General features: G+C 38.0%; 1 protein-coding gene across 4 annotated transcripts in view; it reads right to left on the reverse strand.

Moving 5' to 3' along the window:
* Positions 1-239: 239 nt before the first annotated feature.
* The window catches only part of PSD3 (pleckstrin and Sec7 domain containing 3), a 614,599-nt gene continuing 591,634 nt past the window's right edge, over positions 240-23,204 (reverse strand). For all 4 annotated transcript variants that reach the window (XM_045991818.1, XM_045991828.1, XM_045991839.1 and 1 more), the window contains one exon: positions 240-5,165. In XM_045991818.1, coding sequence (XP_045847774.1) covers positions 4,950-5,165 — 216 coding nt within the window. In that variant the 3' untranslated portion in view covers positions 240-4,949. The remainder of the gene's footprint in view (positions 5,166-23,204) is intronic.

Raw genomic sequence — 23,204 nt, forward strand, 5'->3', positions numbered from 1 at the left:
CTGAAGTTGTGAAGACTGCATAGGATGCCTGTTTTTTTTTTCTTCTGTATATTGCAAATTATAATGAGCCATCCCATTAGTATTGTACACAGTACACTAAAATAGTTTCACAAAGTTAGTTCAGAGTCATTTTTGCCCTGGTGATTCAAAGATCTTAGATGAAATTTTTAAACATACAATCTTATTAAAAATCTAATCAAAATATCATTTTAAGTTTAATAAAACAGTACCACTATATATACTCTCAATAACTGTATTATATAATCAATCCTATGAGATTTTTACTTGCTTTTCATATCACACTGGTTATTAAAGATAAAAATAAATTTGATATACTTTTACCATATACTGATATACAGTCTACACATTGATACATATACATATACATACATACAACTATAAATACCCACAATACAACATTGGCAGGTGACAGAAAGCATTTTCTTTGATGTCTGACGTACTAGCTCTATGAATATTCTCCAAAAGCCTGCAATACTACAGATACACACATAAATTACAAAGAACGAGCCAGGGAGATTTAAGGAAACTGTATATACAATTACTTAACTTGCAATATTTTCTTGCTGTTGCATTCAAGTCAACAAACTATCATGCAGATTCAAGTATGTACTGACATTCTCTCTATGAAGATATTCTCTTTGCATGCAATGGGTATTATTGTCTTAAGCAGAAGGCTGCCCACTTGGGTTTTGGATACTACAGGTACAAAAGGAGAATGACAATGGCTTTGGACTTTAGTCCCCCTTTTAACAGTGAGACATTGAAAAGGAATCTAGAGGACAAAGCACCTCCCTATCACTTGTTGGGATTATTTTGTAGTGAACTACTGACCTGTAGAGTCCTCTATGTGACTTGATAGTATAAGATGTCAAAAGGCTGATGGAAATACCTGTTGACCTGAGGCCAATTAGTCACCTGACGTGGCCTGGGAGAAGAGACAGCAAGAAAGCTTTCGAGCAAGGTAGACCCAGAGACTCATCTGCCCGCAAGGCTGACTGATCTTTTGTCAGAGTAACTTAGATGCTGAGAAAAGCAGATGCTATTTAAACCCAAAGTCACACTATTATTCATTAACTAAACTCTACTTCTAATAAGTCCTAGGATGCCACTTTGGTTCTTTGTTTAACAATGTTACTGTTACAACTGGGAAAAATTGTCATTCGAAAAGTGAAGAGATTGTTCGCTGCTAAAATTAAGGAAGGTAGCTACCAATGTGCTGAAAACTTGACTAGGTCCATGAGCTAAGGTACCGAAACTTGGACCTACAACACTCTAAAACTCCCTGTGAATTCTGGCTTAAAAAAGCCTAACTGATGACTACAAGGAAAGATGCCAAAGGAATTCAAACTCAAAGAACAACTAACTATTCTCAAGAAAGTCTTGATAGTAAGACAACTTCTAAAAGGTAAAGTTTCTTTCCGTTGTCTATGATTAGGGATAAAGGCAGAGCAGAGTTAAAGCTCATACCAAATCAGGCCCTGCCTGACCTAAGAACAGCTTTTCAAGCTCTTTACATCAGAAGGAGTAGCAGGCTAGGGCCAGCAGAAAACTCTCCTTCACTGCTGGTTATATAAATTCTTCTGTAGCCTCAGAAGTTCTGTGGTTTGGCCACAGGGTGAAATACAAACTCTAGAGACCACCTCTAGCTTGGTCTTAGAAAGCCAGCCAATTTCGCTCTTCCAGAATTAATTCCCTCATACTGCTCTGGACTAGGACACAGTCCTCATCTTCTGAATTAGGATAACAGAGAAGCCTAGAGGGTCTTGCACAGTTGCTTTCTACCTTCTTTACCTAAGATCAATAGGAACTACAGTTCTACCAGAGGAGTCTCCTACATATTGGTTTTACTTATGATTAATTAAAATACATGAAGTATTGCTTGGTTTACTTGGGCGCTGCTAAGAGTTACCAAAATGTTTCTAAAAAACTCACTTCAAACAATGGCTATAGCCTGGCAATAAAATGAAGGCTCTGCATGCTAGTAGTTAAGTTTGATTGCTAACAATGGATTTCTGACGTCTCTCGAAAGGTCAACATGCGAGGTGGGGGAACAAATCTTGAAAACACTCAAAAGATTTTATACATGGGCCACTTCTATGGTCAATTTTGCAACAAGACTATCACCAAAGTGTTCTGATGGCTATCAAGATTTTCTGTACAAAAAATAATATTAAGTGTATTTATGTGAAGGAGAATAATGATTTATCACATGGAGAGAAATCCCAAGGCTCCTGGTGCTGAGGTATGGGTGAGGAGTGGGGATGGGAAGAGGGGGAGTACCTTCAAAAGGAAAGGAGGAGAGGTCCCCTGTACGGTGAACAAGGCAGCAGGCTTGGGATAGCTGTGAAAGGAAATGTCTTCAGTTTCTTCTGACTAGATACCACACGAAAGAAATTATCATGAAGGAAATTGTGGTTGGTTATGGGCAAGATTCAGAATCTAGTCAAATCAGGGACCCTTTCCTCCTATTGGATACACTCTTGGCCTGCTAGGTGCACTGACAACAGATTGGGCAGAGGTATCCTCAATGCATCCCTGAAGATGGGCAACATCATTTCAGGGCAATCCGGGATCCTGGCTAACAGAAAAACCTTTTGCAGTTGTTTTTAAAGAGAAACTATGCAAACATAGTATACGGTAGCTTCCAAGTGTCCTTCTCATTTGTTTATCTATTAGCATATATAGAGTTCCTGTGGCTAACATTAGTGAATCATACACTAGGTATAATGCTGTAGTGGTGCTGATGCCAACTGAGCATTTCAGAACTACTCTAAATGTCAGAAACACTGCAGCAAGGTACCATTTCATGTCTATTATATACTTTAAGCAAAATACACAGAGACATTCTATATACACAGACACAGTCACACTGTGGACAAACACATTCAAGCCAATCAGGGATGTTTATTTTTCTTTAGTTATTGAAGCTCAGGGATGATATAGTCTAGGTATTTCTCTCTGCTTGGTATGACTATCTAGGCAGAAAACAAACAGGCTAATTATTCAGATTTAAGGAAGAAAGATGATTCCCTCGTGGAAATCTTGGATTTGGTCAGAAGCTACAGAAATGAATCAGGTACACAGGGCCATATTGGTAACACCTTGTTTGTTTTATGGTTCTGAAACATAAATTTAGTCATTGCCTTTATGTAAACAAGATAGAGGGTTAAAGTGAGTTTTTCAAAGGTGTGGCAAAATATTTATCACAAAGCAAGCAGCTACAACCATAGCATGGGGTTTCTCTTTTCTGGGCACTAGCAAATATGGGCATTTATAGAGGTAAAGGAAATAAATGTTAATAAATAATGCTGGCATACCAGAACAATATGCCACTAGAAACCACCACAGTTTAATAGCAGGTTTTCTCTAATTTACCAGAACCATGATATTCATGCAGAGTCCCTGATTCTTTGGTCATAGACCTTTAACTAATAAACTGAGTAGAACTAGAGCAAGTATGTATGGGAAGGAAAAGAGTACTCAAAGTGATTCCAATAGATCTGAAGGCATGGAGATTATAGCTTTCAGGATCACAAAGTTTCAGGATTTCAAAATCAGAAACTTCTAACTCATAGAGGGCTCATTTTTCACTTTCTCTTCCTCTATAAGAGAATGTGCTGTTTATCATCCTAAACTGCAAAGGGACCATCACAGGAACAGACTCATTACTATAAGGTTAATAAAACTATGTTGCGTAGGTAGAAAATAATGATTTAAAATGAAGTACTTACTTTTATGAAAACGTTCAATAGTGGCAGAGTGAATTGGCTATCAAAAAGACTGAGATAAGAATAAAGTAACCTTGCATAGGCAACCAGTAGATTCTTCAGTTTTCCAACCACAATTCATTCAATTTATTATTTTCAGATTTATTTTAAAGAATCAGTATTCATTGCATTGCTGAACTGCAGCCACTTTTTCCTGTCTTATTTTGTCTTGATTAAAAAAAGAACAAAAGGGGTCCCATTTGCAACATTATTTTGTTAGGAAGACCCCAGTATTTTATAAACAGGAAATAACACCATGACCGAATAACCTAATTCCTGAATGACAGGGTATTGATGATAGAGATGATTCTGGATTCCAAGTCTAGACCCTGGGAGTGAGGTAACAATTTCCTACACACCAACCACATGCCTACTGCTACAGCTCCCCAAGAGTCGATTATTGCCACTACCCTTTAGGAAACAAAATGAACTTGGTGTTGTCTTTCCACAACCTTCAATGGCAAAAGATTTCACTTCCTCTTTCCTTCTTTGGCTGAAATGTAATCAACACTTCAAGGAAGCTAATGCACTTCTTAGGTTCTCCAAGTCCTCTGACCTTCACACTTCCTATCCCTGCTTTAAGCAGGGTCACAACTCAACAGTAAGTGCGAAGATGTATGCACACCTGCATCACAGTGGAACATCTTGAGTCCCAGAACTGTAATTCTTAACTGAATTTCTGTGAGTGCTCAATTTCACCTCTGTGACTGAGCAAGATTTCACATATAAAGGCTTATATGAACTCTGGCTAGAATTTGCTAACTACCAAGTTCGTCCAGTTAAATGTTTCACAATGAATTGAAATTTTTAACCTTCAAAAAGTGTAATAGCTGATTCAAGAATACATAAAATGACTAAGCAGAGGGCAAATAAGAAAAAAACCAAAGGAAAAGTGACACACAATTAATTCTGAAATCATGATCCCCTCCCCCTCACGAAAAAGGTGCATTAGTCATCAAGTAGCAAAAAAGTCAACAAAGCGAAGAAATTAAGAGCAAAGAGACAATCAGAACAGAAACTAACAAAACTATACAATAGAAAAGGTTACTAATGCACCGTTTAGTCACAGACTGTTTAAAAATATATTCACGGGTTTACCAGAAAGATCTTGAAAAACTCTATTTTGCTCCATGACCAGTACTTCCTGGTCACAGATGGATTCTAAGTAACTTTTTGCTTAATGCTTGGTGTTTCAGGTCGGTGATCTTTCCTCTCTGACACGTTACGCTTAACCTTGGCTGTGACGGGGGATGAATCCGGATTCAGTGAAGGACTTGAATGTGACTTCTTCAGTCCTGCAGCTTCACTTTCATTGTTACTCAGGAGCTCCTTGCCTCCTTCTTTTAGAATGCTGACATAAATTTCATAACGGGTTTTCTGGAGGGAAAGTCAGAGAAGAATGGTAGTCAGTATACTGTTCATAAATGCATGGAAGAATCATGCTTCTTCAACATCCAGGCAAAAGAATGGTAGAAGCTTGAGGAGCTATGACTTCTGGTTGTGGGCAATTAGATGGCTCCCATGGTACAGTCACCAGAGCTTCCCTCAAATGACCAAGGCCTTCACTTACTCCCTTTCCTACCCCCTATAATTCTACAAAGACTCAACTTGAGGAATCAGTCTATGGTGAATCTACTCTCCAGTTCCCTACAAGATCACAACACATTCTAGAAGCTGCTCTGGGTTTCCCACCATTGCTTTTCTGTTAGAGTTACCAATTTCTCAGAGTACTGTAGTTTCTCACAAAACTTCAAATTATATTCTGATACTTTCCTCATACTATGAAATTTTTTCATCATCAACTATTTCCTTAGTATCTATTATGTTTTAAACAGCTCCTTGATTCTATCTCTGTGTATCTTTGTCTAAAAATAACTGACAAGCACACTGCAGAGATTTTTTTTTCCTCTAACCCTAACTGGTATTTGTTTGTTTATTTGTTTTTATCTGGGTCACTACAGAATATATGTATATATATCTTGCAAATTACAGATGGGCCTCAGATTCTTGATCTGATAGATTCTAGTCAAAATAAGCCTTTCACCATACTGCTTTGACATATGAAGAATTTATAGAAAACATGAAGTGTTTTACTTCTAAACAAAATGAAGTGTCAGTTATAATTATCCCAACAAAGGCAGGCAGATTCTCTGACTATAAATATTTTAAAGATTTTCCAAGTTAGACAGAGATTTTAAGTTAATAATTATGATGTTGAAGTTATTGGAAGTTACTCTTTCAGTTGTTTTGTTCAAAAGTGGGAAAAAGCGACTAGTAATTAAGCTTGCTCTGGGTCTGGTCAGTATCTATGTGGAGATGCCAAGTTTTGCTTGATAATGATAATGACATTTACATGAAGTGCTCATATGCTCATTTCAGGTCATTAATACAATAATCATGTACCTAATCAGTACATTACTTTCCCTATTTTACAGTAAAGGAGATAGAGGCAGTGAGAAGTCCAAAGTCAGAGTTTGCAAAGAAGCTGGGATTTAAAGTCAGGAAAACTGACTCCAGAACCCACTGTCTTAAGATATATCTCCTCACTGGATATGAAAATATATGCATGTATATTTTAAGATGACTACTCTTGTAGATACTGTTTGTTTAGTCAATTAAAAGGCATTCTCAATCCCCCCATTCCTGAGTCCTTCCACTACAAAGGTTCCTCCCACTGTAAAACATGAATACTTTTCCAGCCCTTCTTTTTTTTTTTATTAACATATAATGTATTATTTGCTTCAGGGGTACAGGTCTGTGAATCATCAGTCTTATACAATTCACAACACTTACCATAGCACATGCCCTTCCCAATGTTCATAACCCAGCCACCTTATCCCTACCCCGCCCACACCCCCAGCAACCCTCAGTTTGTTTCCTGAAATTAAGAGTCTCTTAGGGTTTGTCTCCCTCCCCAGTCCCATCTTGTTTCACTTTTTTTCCCTCTCTGACCCCCACGGCCCCCTGCCCTGCCTCTCAAATTCCTCACATCAGAGAGATCATATGGTAATTGTCTTTCTCTGACTGACTTATTTCGCTTGGCATAATACTCTCTAGTTCCATCCATATCATTGCAAATGGCAAGATTTCATTTTTCGATGGCTGCATAGTATTCCTCTGTGTGTGTGTGTGTGTGTGTGTGTGTGTGTGTGTGTGTATGTGTATACCACTTCCTTTTTATCCATTCATCTGTTGATGGACATCTAGGTCCTTTCCATAGTTTGGTTATTGTGGACATTGCTGCTATAAATATTTGGGTGCATGTGCCCCTTTAGATCACCACACTTGTATCTTTAGGGTAAATAACAATAGTGTGATTCCTGGGTCATAGGGTAGCTCTATTTTCTACTTTTTGAGGAACCTCCATACTGTCTTCCAGAGTGGCTACACCTGCTTGCATTCCCACCAATAGTAGGAGGGTTCCCTTTTCTTCGCATCCTCGTCAGCATCTGTCATTTTCCAGCCCCTCTTGTAGCTATTATGGGTCATGTGATAGTCTTGCCAATGAGATGTAAGGAGAAATCTATTGGGGAGCTTCTGGGAAAGTGATTTTGCTTTCTGATAAAGGGGCCAGGCTTTAGAGGAGAAATTACTGGTATAAGCCCTCTTTTACTTCTATTTCTTCCTTGACATGGATATGACTGGTTGAACAGCAGGCCATGACATAGCGCTGCAGGCAGAAAGACAAAAGGACCAGAGGCTAACTTCAAGAAAAATGGAAAGACAGAAAAACGTGGGTTCTTGATGGTACAATGAGCTGGATCCAACTCTAAGATTCCCTACTATCTCTGAATATCTTGTTAGTATGAATAATAAATATTTGTAGGGTTTAAGCCACTGTTCATCAAGCAGCTGTCAAATGCAGCTGTCAAATGCAGCTGTCAAATGCAGCTGTCAAATGCAGCTGAAAGCATTACTAACTGATATACATTCCAATTTTAATCAAGTAATAAAATAAAATAACAAAATACTAAGCTTATCTCATAGTAATCCAAGGGCTTAATAAGGGCATTTCCTAATAAAAAATGTCATGCCATCAACGTTACACATTAGTCAATGCATCAGTAAAATCAGGGGACTGAACTAGACGATATCCAAAGGGTATACTAGTTCTAAAGTCCTATTCATTCTAAAAATTAATTATTTTATTCTGTCTCTACACTGTCTTGGTGGCAAGATTGAAGTACAGGAAGAACTACTCTCAGTATGAACTACCTTTAGTAAAATGATCCAAAGACAGTTTAAAAATAGATTCAGAAAGCCAGCATAAGTATTTCATGAAGTTGGGGCATTTATACAATAAAAGGGTTAGGAAAGACAAATTCTTGAGGTGACTTGAAAGGAGACAAAAGGAAGGTGATAGGGCCAATTTCCTACTTGTCTTTGAAGAAACTGATACTATTAGAAAAATTCACCTGAAAAATACCATTTCAAACACTCATTCTGTAGCTTTAGCTATAAAGCTATAGTCTACCAGGTGGTGGGTAATAGGGAGGGCATGTACTGCATGGAGCACTGGGTGTGATGCCAAAACAATGAACACTGTTATGCTGTAAATAAACAAAGAAACAAATAAAAAAAATTGGGATATTGTAATACATAACTCTGTTGATTCAGACAGAGTTTGAAGTGAGCAAAAACGTCCAGGTGTAAAAAATTTGTTATAAAACTGAAACTAAATAAATAAATAAATTAAAAAAAAATAAAGCTATTGTCTCAAATAAATTACATCAGTGTGTCAGTCAACAAACAAAGGGAATAGCACTGAAGACTGGAAGCACATTAGTCATCAGATGAAAAGAAAAGACAAAGCAAAGCAAAGAATGAAAGGGGACCAGAAAGTGAAGTGTTCAGTTGTTGTTAAGAGAACTAAGGAAAAGGAAACCGATTGGGTATTTATAAACTTCCAAATGGCTGTACTCTGTTTCTGTGTTAAAGAGGTGTATATGGAAAGAGGCTACTAAACCCAGTGATGGAGCTTTGCTTTTCAGCCTTCTCTAAAATTAAACTAAATGCATCTTCAAAATATTTTAGGACATCTTTAATCTTAGAATTATTGGTTTCAGCCATATTCTTCTGAGATTATAGATTCATCTAAATATGTAAATCTCTATCTTTGAGGCTTAGGGCTAAGACCAGATTGTTTCTGAGTAAAAAACAGCTCTGTGCGAAGCCCTGAAGAGCAATGGAAATGAGAATAACTTTAAAAAGTCTCTTCTTCAGGCACCTGGGTAGCTCAGTCGGCTAAGCATCTGCCTGCCTTCAGCTCAGGCCTGGGATCAAGCCCCATATTGGGTTCCCTGTTTGGTGGAAACCTCCTTTACCCTCTCCCTCTCCCATTCCCCCAGCTCTGTTCTCTGGCTCTCCCTATTTCCATGTCAAATAAATAAATAAAATCTTAAAAAATACCTTAAAAATTAAAAAAAAATCTTAAAAAAAAAGAAAAAGTCTCTTCTCCAGTGAAGGACAAATAAAGTAAGATAAAAACAGAGAGGGAGGCAAACCATAAGAGACTCTGTCTTTTTAAAGATTATTTATTTATTTGAGAGAGAGAATAGGGGAAGGGGCAAAGGGAGAGAATCCTGAAGCAGTCTCCCCACTGAATGCAGAGCCTGATATGGGGCTGGATCCCAGAACTCTGAGATTGTGACTTGAGCTGAAATCAAGAGTCAGCTTGAGCCACCCAAGAACCCCAAGGACTCTTAACTACAGGGAACAAATTGAGGGTTGCTGGAGGGCAGGTGGGTGGGGTAATGGGGTAATAGGGTAATGGACATTAAGGAAGGCATGCAACTGATGAATCACTAAATTCTACTCCTGCAACGAATAATACACTATATGTTAACTAAATTGAATTTAATTTAAAAAAATTTAAAAAGTCTTTTCATTGATATCTCCTTTTACTCTCCTTTTTTCTGGGTGAGAATATCATCCTTCTTCCTAACTATACAACCATGTGGTATCTTTGGAAGGGTTTATTTCCTTTCATTCTTTTGGAGAAGACATGATTCTTACCTCTTTTTCTAAAACCAACTGTGAAATTTAAGTCTGAAGTTAAAGCTCAGGACTATCTTGAGCTCACTCCCTTCTCAAAAACACATAAACACATAAAGGTATAAATACACGTACTCTGAGAAAGATCTAAAAACTAGCACAACTCTTCAGAGCTTACCATAGGAAGAAAAAGCCACACAGAGAAGGTCAGTATGGGTAGAGATATGGTCAGGAACTAAACCCCTGACACGGTGACAAACAAGTGGCAGGACTATTAAGGAATGGAAGTCCCCCCCACCCCGATGATTGTGGGATTTAGCCCCTACATTGTGCACTTCCCCCTGGAGGTGTACACTGGGAAGATGAACCCCTATAACATCTGGCTTTGAAAATCAAGTGAATCTTAACTCTGGGAAAGTCAGAAATGGAGACTCCACTCTTAAAGGGCCTATGCACATATCATTTGCTCTGAGACCCAGAACAGAAGCAGCAGTTTAGCTTTACACACTTGAAAGCACTTGAGCTATACACAAAGGACATTTATTGAATAATTTTAGGGCATGGGCCAGAGGTTCAAAGATTTACAGGAATTTTCTCTAGGAATGGAAGTGTGGGCAGGTGCCATTTTTTCTTGTCTTCCTTTAGCCTAGCAGGCCTGGTTGGCAGGTGCCAGTTCTGACATTCTCCATCTACCTTGCTAGCTTCTTGTCCCATCCTGTCCAATTTTCCTTCCCTGGCAGCTGATCCTCCAAAGCAGCTTTCCATAACCCCTGCAATACCTGGCAGGTTGCAACAGCCAAGATCAGTGCCCCTCGAAAGCAACTACTGGTCCAGGGAGGGGGACCAGCCCTGCCTACCAACACCCCTGCAATGGTCACTTAAACCTTGCAGCCAGCCACACCAGTGCTATTTCCACCCCCAGCACGCTTGTAAATGGGGGTCACACCAGGCCTCACAGCAAGCTACAATGGGCTATCCCCACCCACCGGCATGCCTATAGCAGCTGCAGCTGGACCTCTCAGCCAGTCCTACACACCAGTATATCTGCAGTAGTCATGACCCACACTGCAGCCAGCATGGCAAGGGGCTACTTCCACCTATGAGCACTCCTGAAGCGGTGTGGCCCAGCCACAACAGGAGAGCACATGCACCCCACATAGGGGACACCCCTAGAGTGCCTGGTTCTGGCGATCAGGGAGAAATGCTGGTTCCCACAGGATACCTTCTATATAAGGCCACAACTCCGAAGACCAGGAAACGTAACTGACCTACCTCAAAAATAGAAATAAACACAGTGAGTAGATAGACTAAAGAGACAGAGGAATATGCTCCAAATGAAAGAAAAAGATAAAACCTCAGAAAAAGAACTAAATGAAATGAAGAAAAGCAATCTACTTGATAAAAATGCTCATCAGACTAGGGAGAAGAGTGGATGAACTCAGTGAGATCCTCAACTAAGAGATGGTGTGCGTCTCAACTAAGAGATGGGAAATACTGAAAAGAAACAAATCAAACTGAAGAGTACAGTAACAGAAATGAAAAATATGCTACAGGGAATGAACAGTAGGTTAGAAGACACAGAAGAATGGATCAGAGATCTAGAAGACAAGGTAATGGAAATAATCTAAAGTGTACAGCAAAAAGAAAAAAGAACTTAAAATGAGGATAAGTTAAGCGATCTCTGGAACACTCAAATGTACCAACCTTCACATTATAGGGGCCCCAGAAGGAGAGGAGATAAAGCGGAAGAAAACTTATTTGAAGAAATAATAACTGAAAACTTCCTTTACATGGAGAAGGAAAAAAAAAAAAAAAACAACTAAGTTCAGGGGGAGAAAAGAGATCCAAGCATGATGAACTGAAAGAGGTCCACACCAAGACATACAATAATTAAAATGTCAAAAATTAAAGATAAAAAGGGATCTTTAAAGTAACAAGACAAAAGCAACTAGTTACATACTAGGGAACACCCATATGACTCTTGCCTGATTTTTCAGCAGAACCTAGTGGGCCAGGATGACTTGCAACATGAGCTATTATCATGTCTGGTTTAAACCATGATTCCCTTCCTGGAGCTAGGCATGTTGACCTCTTTAATGAAAATCACAATTCTGTTAGCAAGAAAGAAGGCCCCGCTAGGGAAGCAGCAACAGTGACTACACAATACCATATGCCAATTCTTTGGCCAACATTTACCATTTGAATGTGATCATAACTATTTTTTCTCTAAACTGGTACATCAGATAGTTTAAAAGCAATTTACAAATATACTCCCTGTTGATTCTCTGCTTGGCTTATACACTAGCTTTAGCTTAGCTTTTTAAAATGTATTTTTAAAGTATAGTTGACATATAATATTAGTTTCAGTTTTACAACATAACAATTTGATACATATATTACTAAATGCTCACTGTGATTTCAGTATTGTTAACATCTGTCACCAAAGTTACATCATCTTATTGACTATATTCCCTCTGTTATACTTTATATCCTAATGACTTATGATTTTATAACTTGTTTGTACCTCCTAATCCCCTTCACCTATTTCACCCATCCCGTCACCCCTTATCCATCAGGCAACCACCAGTTTTTCTCTGTATTTAGGATTCTTTTTCTGTTCTGTTTTTTTTTTTGTTTTGTTTTGTTTTGCTTCTTAAATTCCACATAAAAGTGATGGTGTCTCTGACTTATTTTACTTAACATAATACCTTCTAGGTCCATCTATATTGTCACAAATGGCAAGATCTCAATCTTTTTTTTTTTATGGCTGAATGATATTCCATTGTATACATCTTCTTTATCCACTCATCAGTTAGTGGGCACTTCCACACCTTGGCTATTGTAAATAATGCTCCAAAAAACATGTGGTGCATATATCTTCAAATAGTGCTTTTGTTTTCTTAGGAAACTTCATCCTGTTTTCCATAGTGGCTGCACCAGTTTTCATTCCCATTAGCAGCAGTACAGGAGGGTTCCCTTTTCTCTACATCCTCACCAATACCTGTTATTTTTCATCTTTTTGATACTAGCTATTCTGACTAATGTGTAGGTAGTACCTCTTTGTGGTTTCTGTTTGTATTTCCCTGATGATTAATGATGTGGAACACTTTCATGTGTCCATTGGCCATGTATATGTCTTCTTTGGAAAAATGTCTATTCAGGTCTTCTGCCCACTGTTTAACAGAAAAAAAAATTTGTGTGTGTGTGTGTGTTAAGTTGTATGTGTTCTTACATATTTTGGACTTTAACCACTTATTGGATATATCATTTGCAAATATCTTCTCCCATTCTTTTTCATTTTGTTGATGATTTCCTTTGCTGTGCAAAAGATTTTTATTTTGGTAAAGGTATTTTTGCTTTAGTTTCCCTTGCCTGAGTAAACATACTGAAAAAATGTTGCTAAGTCCTGTGTTTTCTTTTGGGAGCTTTATGATTTCAGTTATTACATTTAGGTTTTCATTTTGTATATAGTGTAAGAAACTGTATATAGTGTATATAGTCTAAGAAACATTCTTTTGTATGTACTTGTCCAATTTTCCCAAATTCATTTATTGAAAAGATTGTCTTTTCCCCATTGTATATTCTTGCCTCCTTTGTTGAAGATTAATTGATCATGCAAGCATGGGTTTATTTATGGGCTCTCTATTCTCTTCATTGATCTACATATCTATTTTGTGTCAGTACCGCACTATTTTGCTTACTACAGCTTTGTAGTAAGCTGGGAAATCTGGGACTATAATACCTGAAATCTGGGACTGTAATACCTCCAAGCTTTGTTATTTCTCAAGATTGCTTTGGCCATTTGGGGTCTTTTCTGGTACCATATAAAATTTTATTATTATTTGTTCTAGTCCTGTGAAAAATGTTGTTGGTATTCCAGTAAGGAATTCATTGTATCTGTAGACTGCATTGGGCAATACAGACATTTGAACAATTCTTTAACAATTCTTCCAATCCATGAGCATTCCGTATCTTATTTGTGTCAATTTCTTTCATAAATGTCTTATAGCTTTCAGAGTACAGATCTTTCCTGTCCTTGGTTAAATTTATTCTTAGTTATTTTATATTAGTCTTTTTGATGTAATTGAAACTGGGAGTTTTGTTTTAAATTCTCTTTCTGGTAAGCACAATGGATTTTTTGTATATTAATTTTGTACCCAAAACTTTACTGAATTCATTTACTGGATCCAGTATTGTTTCAGTAGATTCTTTATGGTTTTCTATACATAGGATCATGTCATCTGCAAATAGTGACAGTTTCACTTCTTTTTTTACCAACTTAGAAGCCTTTTATTTCTTTTCTTTGTCTGACTGATGTAGTTAGAACTTCTGTGTAGAAAAATGTTGTAAGACTTAGAATCCTTGTCTTGTTCCTGATCTTAGAGGAAAAGCTTTCAGTTTCTCACCACTGAGTATCATGTCAGGTGTGTGTTTGTCATATATGTTCTTTATTATGTTGAAGTATTTCCTACATACCTACTTTGTTGCAAGTTTTTATCATGAATGGATGTTAAAATAAGTTAGAGCATGTCATCTCTGCTCAAAATTCTTCAGTGGTTTCTCATTCTTAGAAATCCTTCCCAACCTCAAATCCTTAAAATGGTCTAGAAATTGCAGTGCCTACTCTTACTGCTGTTCACTGCTTTGTTTTTCTCCTTAGTACTTCTATCAGACTTAAATTTTACTTATAAAAAATTCTCTTTCTCTTTCTCTTGATAATACTAGAATGTAATCACATGAGGTTAAAGACTTTGCTTTTTGCACAGAGAAAACACTGCATAAATGTTGAATGTATGAATGGAAAGAGGGAACAAACATGAAAAAATAAAATTTCTCAATAAAACTTCATGTATTTTGAACTCTCAATATGGAAAATCATAGAAAATTAAAATAACACATATATAAACACAGAAGTAGATACCTGATGAAGTCCTAAGTCAGTGACCCATGGGACACACTTAAATCTACCATTCCCATGTTTTCCAGAACAACATGGAGGGCTGACCCTGTGGAGCAATACTGAGGCACAAGAGCCTCTACTCATCAAAGACTTGTTCACATTCTTCCCATGTCCACAGCTACTTGACCATGATCATCGTGATGACATGCAGGGCAAACCCGGCACAGTGCAATGACAGGCAGGCTGCTCTGCTTAAAACATGGGTTCTCTTGGCATGCCTGCGTGGCTCAGTCAGTTAAGCATCTGACTCTTGATTTCAGCTCAAGTCATGATCTGAGGGCTGTGGTACTGAGTCTTGCTTGGGGCTCACACTAAGTGTGAAACCTGCTTGAGATTCTCTCTCTCTCCCTTTGCCCCTCCCCACCAGTTTGTGCACACATGTGCCCTCTCTGTAAAAATAATTAAAATTTAAAAACTAAAAACAAAACAAAACAGGGATTCTATCTGCAAAGAAAGAAAAGTAGTTTATATCATATTTTTGAGGTTCCTAAAACATAGACATATTCCTGAGCATCTCATACAGCAGTAAATGAAGACCCAATTTCTACTACCCACTTTGAGCTTAAAAATAAATTAAGAAATGGGATCACTGTACACAGACTATGGTGGTTCTTTATTTGGATAGTTACTAGATCTCATTTTGACATGAAGAGGAGCTTCTACATTTACCTTCCAACAAAAGCATCCATTATAAAGATAAGAATTTTTCAATGGTATTTATATCTGCATTTCTCTGCCTGATCATTCCTACATGTAACTTACATGTAATGTATCAGGATCACATTTACCCTTGGGTAAATACTTCAAAACTAACTGAAGAAACTGGACACTCTGGGTCTGAGTGTAGTAGCCTTGTCACTATTAATACAAGAAGGAATCTGCTATTGATAGTAAACAAATAATAACAATATTAAAATATTATACCTTTGCTCTGATAATAATGTTCATAACCAGATGGTTAACATATGGAAGAAGAAACAACAAAAAACTGAATGTGTTAGTTAATATAATTTCATGCCACAAAGTAATCACTACTCAAGAATTAACGTAATTAACATCCTCCAGGTAGGGCAAGTTAAAATTGATATGAATATGAAAAATGAGTGAAAAGCATTATGGTCTTGAGGTCAGGTGGCCTGATGCTGACACTGCCAGTGTAGGTATGGCATTTGTTTATTTCCTAAATTGTTATTCACTCTTTGTTATGTAGCACTTTCAGGTATGTTTCTTTCATTAAGAAGGCCAAAGAAAATTTTGAGAATAAGAAGATGTACCTCAGGGACAGTTTGCTGCCCTTGGCCAAATTATTAAAAATTTTGTCTTAGGGGCACCTGGGTGGCTCAGTGCATTAAAGCCTCTATCTTCAGCTCAGGTCATGATCCCAGGGTCCTGGGATCGAGCCCTGCATCCCGCTCCCTGCTCAGCAGGGAGCCGGCTTCCTCCTCTCTCTCTGCCTACTTGTGATCTCTGTCTGTCAAATAAATAAATAAATAAATAAATAAATAAAATCTTTAAAAAAATTTTTGTTTTAGTCTCTGTTGATTCATTCTCAGATCAATTCTAGAAAATTTGGTAGTTGTATCCTTAGCTTCCTTCATTAGGAATTCTCCAACAGTGTGAATAGATTTCTAGCAGTGTAACTGTGTAATCTTATGCCACTATCAAAACAATTTGAGATGGGGTTTTACCAAATCCAACTCCCTACAGAAAAGTGTCAAAACGTTGTTTTGGTGGCTTTGTCCATTCAGCAAGCTTTCTCCTTTATTTTTATTTTTTTTAAAAGATTTTATTTATTTATTTGACAGACAGAGATCACAAGTGGCAGAGAGGCAGGCAGAGAGAGAGGAGGAAGCAGCCTCCCTGCCGAGCAGAAAGCCCGATGCAGGGCTTGATCCCAGGACGCTGGGATCATGACCTGAGCCAAAGGCAGAGGCTTTAACCCACTGAGCCACCCAGGCGCCCGAGCTTTCTCCTTTAATTTCATTTTAAGATTTGTTATTTTAATGAAGCCTTCTGTGACCATCAAGAGCCAAAGAAAATTCAAATGATAAAAGGCTTCTTTTTCTGCTAAAATAAAATTCCTTCTTCAGTCTGTAACCTCTTGACTACATTTTTGTTTTGCCATATTCATTTATTAAAAAGTTGGTCCTTAATTACCCTTAACAGTGCTTCTCAATATGTAAAAATAAAAAAACCCCTTTCACTAGCAGCAATGCCGGCTAGGGAGGAATGGAAAACCCCATGTCTAAGACAAGCAAGGTGTTGCTTGGGTTGAATGTTAACTACCTACTAAGAGAAACAAACACAAAACCAGAAAAAGGAAAAAAAAAAAACACCTCAACTATTGATATTATGTGAAAAGAAGTTTAATCACATCCACATATAAATATACATGCATCTGACTGAATAGTTTCTTTTCTTGAGCCCTGCATACCATTTATTTCAGTTAACAGTACACTATCTCTTTTTGATTTCTGATATGTGAATACAATAATAACACCTTGAATGAAAATAACATTGTGCAGACAATTTCAATTTGGTATTGCCATTTGCATTCACACCTTACTGCTTTAGCAATCAAATCCTGAATACATTTCCTCCTGACATTTCCCTTTCTCATGCAGGAAGGGCAAAAGGTCATTTCAAAATGAAATGAGAAGAAACCAATAATGTCATGTACAGAGTAAAATGCTTTTGCTCTTAGATTTCAACACTAGGAAACAAACAAACTAAAAAATAAAAAGAAGCGATCAATACAGGAAAGAAGTCTTGAAGTAACTGCTTTCAAATAAAGACTGTTCGTCTCCATTTTGCATTGTATGGAATGGTGGCAGAATTGATTTGTAGACTTTCTCCTTGACAAGCTGGCTCATCTACCACTACCTAGTAAGTTAAAGAAGCAATTACACTCAAAGCAGCTTTCTGGAAGTTCTTACCTAAAAGCTATGCAAGGATTTACATTTTTTTTTTTTAAGATTTTATTTATTATTTATTTGACAGACAGAGATCGCAAGTAGGCAGAGAGGCAGGCAGAGAGAGAGGAGGAAGCAGGCTCCCTGCCGAGCAGAGAGCCTGATGTGGGGTTTGATCCCAGGACCTGGGATTTACATTTTTAAAAAGAAAATTTTAAAGGAATTTTTTCCCCTTATGCTGCTCCCATATTAGGCTTCTGCATGCAGTGGTAACCCACTGCCAAATTTTAGCAAATATATACACTTTTTAAGGCTTTATTTATTTATTTGACAGAGAGAGACACAGTGAGAGAGGGCACACAAGCAGGAGGAGTGGGAGGGGGAGAAGCAGGCTTCCTGCCAACCAGGGAGCCCAATGCAGGGCTTGATCCCAGGACCCTGGGATCAGGACCTGAGCAGAAGGCAGACACTTAACGACTGAGCCACCCAAGCACCCTGCAAATATATACATTTCAATCTGTATATTTGTATTCACGGCTTTCTGGGAAAATCTGAGGAAATGTGAATTCCATTTTTTCGTTTCAGTCTACCTCTCAGCTCTATCACTCTTTAAATAAACTTTGTGGCTTCTATTTTAAACACTTTAAAATAGGTGGCTCAGAGGGTTGGGCCTCTGTATTCAGCTCAGGTCATGATCTCAGGGTCCTGGGATCTAGCCCAGAATCGGGCTCTCTGCTCAGTGGGGAGCCTCCTCCCTACCAACCTTCCCCTGCCTCCTGCCTGCCTCTCTGCCTACTTGTGATCTCCCTCTGCCAAATAAATAAAATCTAACAAAACAAAACAAAACAACAACTTTAAAAAGCTTGCTTTTGTATAATAATATAAGAGAAGGGATCAAAATGCTCTACTATATATAAAAAGGACTGGATTTGTAGAGAGCTTTACTGTTTCCATTCTTTTGCTCTTGGCCTTCCCAACCCAAATATTCCTATGGCATTTGGTCTTTGCCAGGTGGCAACTCAACCCTACTTCACTGCCCCTGAACAGCTCTTCTGCGGGCCTTTTAGAGAGAAAGGAGAGCTGAATGGCCATCAGTGGACCTGGCCCCCCACCCAACAAATCCTGGTCCTGCTACTGCTCTCCTCAGGGCCTGCCTGGCTGCCAGCACTGGGGAGGCAGATCCCCTGCAGTGCTTTTTATCTGTGTGGTAAACTTTTCCATCTTTGTGGAAAAGGAAAAGATTTGGGTTGTTAAGGAGAATATTCCTGATTCCTGGTAAGAAATAATTTTTTAAAAATATTCTACTTATTTGACAGAGAGAAATCACAACTAGGCAGAGAGGCAGGCAGAGAGAGAGGAGGAAGCAGGCTCTCCGCAGAGCAGAGAGCCCGATGTGGGGCTTGATCCCAGGACCCCGGGATCATGACCTGAGCCGAAGGCAGAGGCTTTAACCCACTGAGCCACCCAGGCACCCCTAAGAAATAATTTTTAAAACACTGCTACCTCTCTCATTCTTTAACTTCATTTTCTTAGCTCTCAAAACCCTTTCTATAAACCCAGTCTGTATTAGTATACAGACTTCTATCTCTTTAAAAAAATTAAACTTGGGGCGCCTGGGTGGCTCAGTGGATTAAGCCACTGCCTTCGGCTCAGGTCAATGATCTCAGGGTCCTGGGATCGAGCCCCGCACTGGGCTCTCTGCTCCGCAGGGAGCCTGCTTCCTCCTCTCTCTCTGCCTGCCTCTCTGCCTACTTGTGATCTCTCTCTCTGTCAATAAATAAATAAAATCTTTAAAAAAATATTAAACTCAAGATTCTTAATTTAAAAGTCCGTAAAGTACACATTTTGCTTTCTCGGTGGAAATTTCAAGAAATGAATTGTTTAGTTCCAACCCACCAAAGTGGCAATCCTATAGAGAACCGGCATCCACAAGGCCTCTGGCTCTGGAACTCCAGTTATGCCTATTCCCAATGGCCCCACACAGTTTGGCCTTGTGTGAGGGTTTTGACAGCTGCCAAGGATAAAGTTAACTATAAAAGAAAATTCATTCTGGATTAATAAGATTAAAAAGTTTGCTATTAAAAAAATGGAAAAGATACTGTCCTTTAAAACAGAGGGATATGAAGTCAAGTTTCTACATACCCAAGCTAAGTAATCTGAGCTAGAGAAATACTACTTATTTGGACAAATGACTAAATTTAGCTCTTGTGGAATAGAAGTTTGTCTCTCACTAAATTTTTCCTTATGAAACTCATCTAAAACAAAATTTTAGTTTGTTATGATAACATTTTTATAAAAGCCATGCTCTTAGTCTTTTGGTTTATTATCTTGTTAATGCTTCTGATTATATTGTAATTCCCTAAAGTCATATAAGGTATCCCTCAGCAGCACATTACTGAGTCTTCACTACAGCTTGTCACATCAGACTCTCTGCTCAGCGGGGAGACTGCTTTCCCCTCTCTCTCTGCCTGCCTCTCTGCCTACTTGTGATCTGTCAAATAAATAAATAAAAATCTTTAATAAAAAAAAATTAAAAGTAGGATTTAAGGAGGTTTGAAAAACCTTGGCTTTAAACTACCTTCCCCACTAGTCTTCCATGACATTTCATTCCTGAGATTTATTAATTGCTTTGAGTTAAAAGCATTTTTACACTTTCGTATTCTCAGTTCAAATGTCCCTTTAAGGGAAGTACCATAAGTTACCGTCTTACTAGTTTTGTGCCCAGTTTTGAGCCTGTCTTTAAAGCATCTTCCAAACAGTGGAGTCAAAATACTGAGCTACCGGATCTTGGCTAAGTCCCTTGATTCCTGCAGGTCTCAAGTTACACATAGGGGACTGAAGGGAAATGGAAAACAAGCCATTTTTCACAATTTTGCCAAAGGCCAGATCTGGTCAGGGAAGAAACCTGCTGTGAAAGCACCTTTTGGGGTGCCTGAGTGGCTCAGTTGTGACGTGTCTGCCTTCCGCTCAGGTCATGATCCCAGGGTCCTGGGATAGGGCCTTGCATTGGGCTCGCTGCTCAGCAGGAAGCCTGCTTCTCCCTCTCTCACTGTGTCTCTCTCTGTTAATAAATAAATAAATAAATAAACAAACAAAATCTTTAAAGAAAAAGAAAGCACCTTGTACATTCCTTGGTGTGTACGAGCCACACCTCAAGGAAGAACACAAGTGGACAAATTATTGAGTACTCCTAAAAGAAGCCTATTACATGAGTAGAACCAATTTCCAGTCTTCCAAATAATGCTGTGCTGAAAATTCTTATAGCAAATATCTCTTGGTTTGCATATGCTTTTTTCCTAATAGTTCCAGAAATAAAAGTTTTAAAAACATTTTACATTGTCATTGTAAGTCTATTGAGTCATTTTAAACTAGATACACCTAAAGAATCTCAACAGACTGTTCCAGCACCCGACCCCAAAAGCCTCTTCGCCACAGATCAGGTGCTTAAGTTTATAAAACTCAAAAGCAAAAGCAAAAGATCCTTCTAGAATATAATAGGAAAAAATCTAATGTAGTTGTTAGACAGAGATAAAGTACTCCAGGTAAAAATAAAAAAGCAAAACCAAAATATACAATCTCTTTTCACTGTTCTGATTCCAGAGATTAGCCCAGGAAAAGTATTCAGCACCAGTAGTCAGCAAACTAACAGATGAGATTGGGAGGCGCATTTGCCAAAAAGTCTACAGAAACCAGAAAGGAGGTGATTCATAGTGTTTGCATGAGAACTTTGTTTTTGAGGGAAACGTATTTGGTTTTCTCCTATTTCAAAAGTTACTGATATGAAAAAGGACACTAAAAGGTTATAGGCAACAACATCATTCACACCAGATAGGCCCCCTCTTTATTGTATTCCCAAACAAAAGCAATAATCAAAATATTAACTACTGTACAGCAATAGGCAGTGCTAAATCAGAATGGAAACCACTTGTAAACCATCCTAAAGCTTTACAGATGCATAACAGCTGCCTATCAGCTCACTTTCCACCTCTTTAATTAACCATAAAGTCTATCCAGGCCTGTTATCTGACCTCCTAATCCTTACCTGACTTTTAAGCAAATTGCATGGTTTTATTGATATGTGAGCCTCTACAATAGCCATTAGCCTTAGGAAGCTACAGAATATGTGAAATGTGGTCAGTCTGCATTGACATATGTCATAAGTGGAAAATAAATACTAGGGATGCCTGGGTGGCTCAGTTGGTTAAGTGTCTGTCTCCATTCAGGTCATGATCCCAGGGTCCTGGGATCGAGTCCTACACTGGGTTCCTTGCTCAGTGGGTAGCCTACTACTCTGTCTGCCATTCTTCCTGCTTGTGCTCTCTTAAATAAAATCTTAAAAAAAAAGAAATAAAGAAAATAAGCACTAAAGTCTTAGGACTCAGTGAGAAAAAACGTAAAATATCTTAATATTTTATATGGATTACATGTTAAAATGATAATATTTTGGACACATTGTGTTAAATTTAAAATTATTATAATAAATTCCACGTTTCCTTTAATTTTTAAATGTAGCTATTAGAAAATTTAAGATTAGATACATGGTTTGCATTATATCTCTACTGGATAGTACAGGTTTAGATCTCCTGAAATCCCCAAATTGAAATATTCTTTTTTTTTTTTAAGATTTAAAAATTTTTTAAAGTAATTTCTACACCCAACATGGGACTTAAACTCACAACCCCAAGATCAAGAGTCATGTGCTCTACTGACTGAGCCAGCCAAGCAACCTCACCAAATCAAAATATTCTTCTTGAGAGTGAGTTAATCTAACAAACTAATTGGTGTTAATATGTCACTCTACTCAAAAACAGAGTTTGGGGGACCTTCAGTTCTTTAGGGCCTTTACGTTAGTTCACCCAATACCACCTCATTTTTAATATCTGGGAAACAGGCCCAAAGAGAATAAATGTGTAACAAACACATCAAGGATAAGATTAAAACAGCTTCCTAACTCCCAGTCCAGTCCTTTCTCCAATTTTACTATTGTATCACTGTATCTGCCCTTTTCCTGCAGATGATACCTTAACCCAAAGCAGTGACCCTCATGAGAGCAGATTATTTCAGGCATAAGGAGAAATATAGGGACAGAGAGTCATTTCAAGTCATATGGCTGGCTATTTTTATTCTGCCTTCTCAGGTATGGCCCTAGTTCTTTTCAATCATCTATTTAAAATGGAGGTGGGTGGGGGTATGGGGTAACTGGGTGATGGGAGGGCATGTGACATGATGAACATTGGGTGTTATAGTCAACTAATGAATCACAGAACATTATATCAAAAACTAATGATATACTATACTTTGGCTAATTGAATTTAAATTTAAAAAAAATGTGATTCAAAGGATCCTATTGCTTAGTCTCTCCCTTCAAACCATATATCATCATTTACAAAGTAAAATTCTTATGTCATAAAAATCATGTCATAAAAATGCAATTCCAAATGGCATGGCAAGAATGATGTCTCTGTTATTAATTTCCTAGAAAACTGCTGATCTCAGGTCTCTAGCCTTTGACTCAGAGTCACCAAAAAAACAATTCTTAAATCTCCTCAA

Source organism: Meles meles, chromosome 2 (genome assembly GCF_922984935.1).
Source record: "Meles meles chromosome 2, mMelMel3.1 paternal haplotype, whole genome shotgun sequence".
In the NCBI taxonomy this organism is placed as follows: domain Eukaryota; kingdom Metazoa; phylum Chordata; class Mammalia; order Carnivora; family Mustelidae; genus Meles; species Meles meles.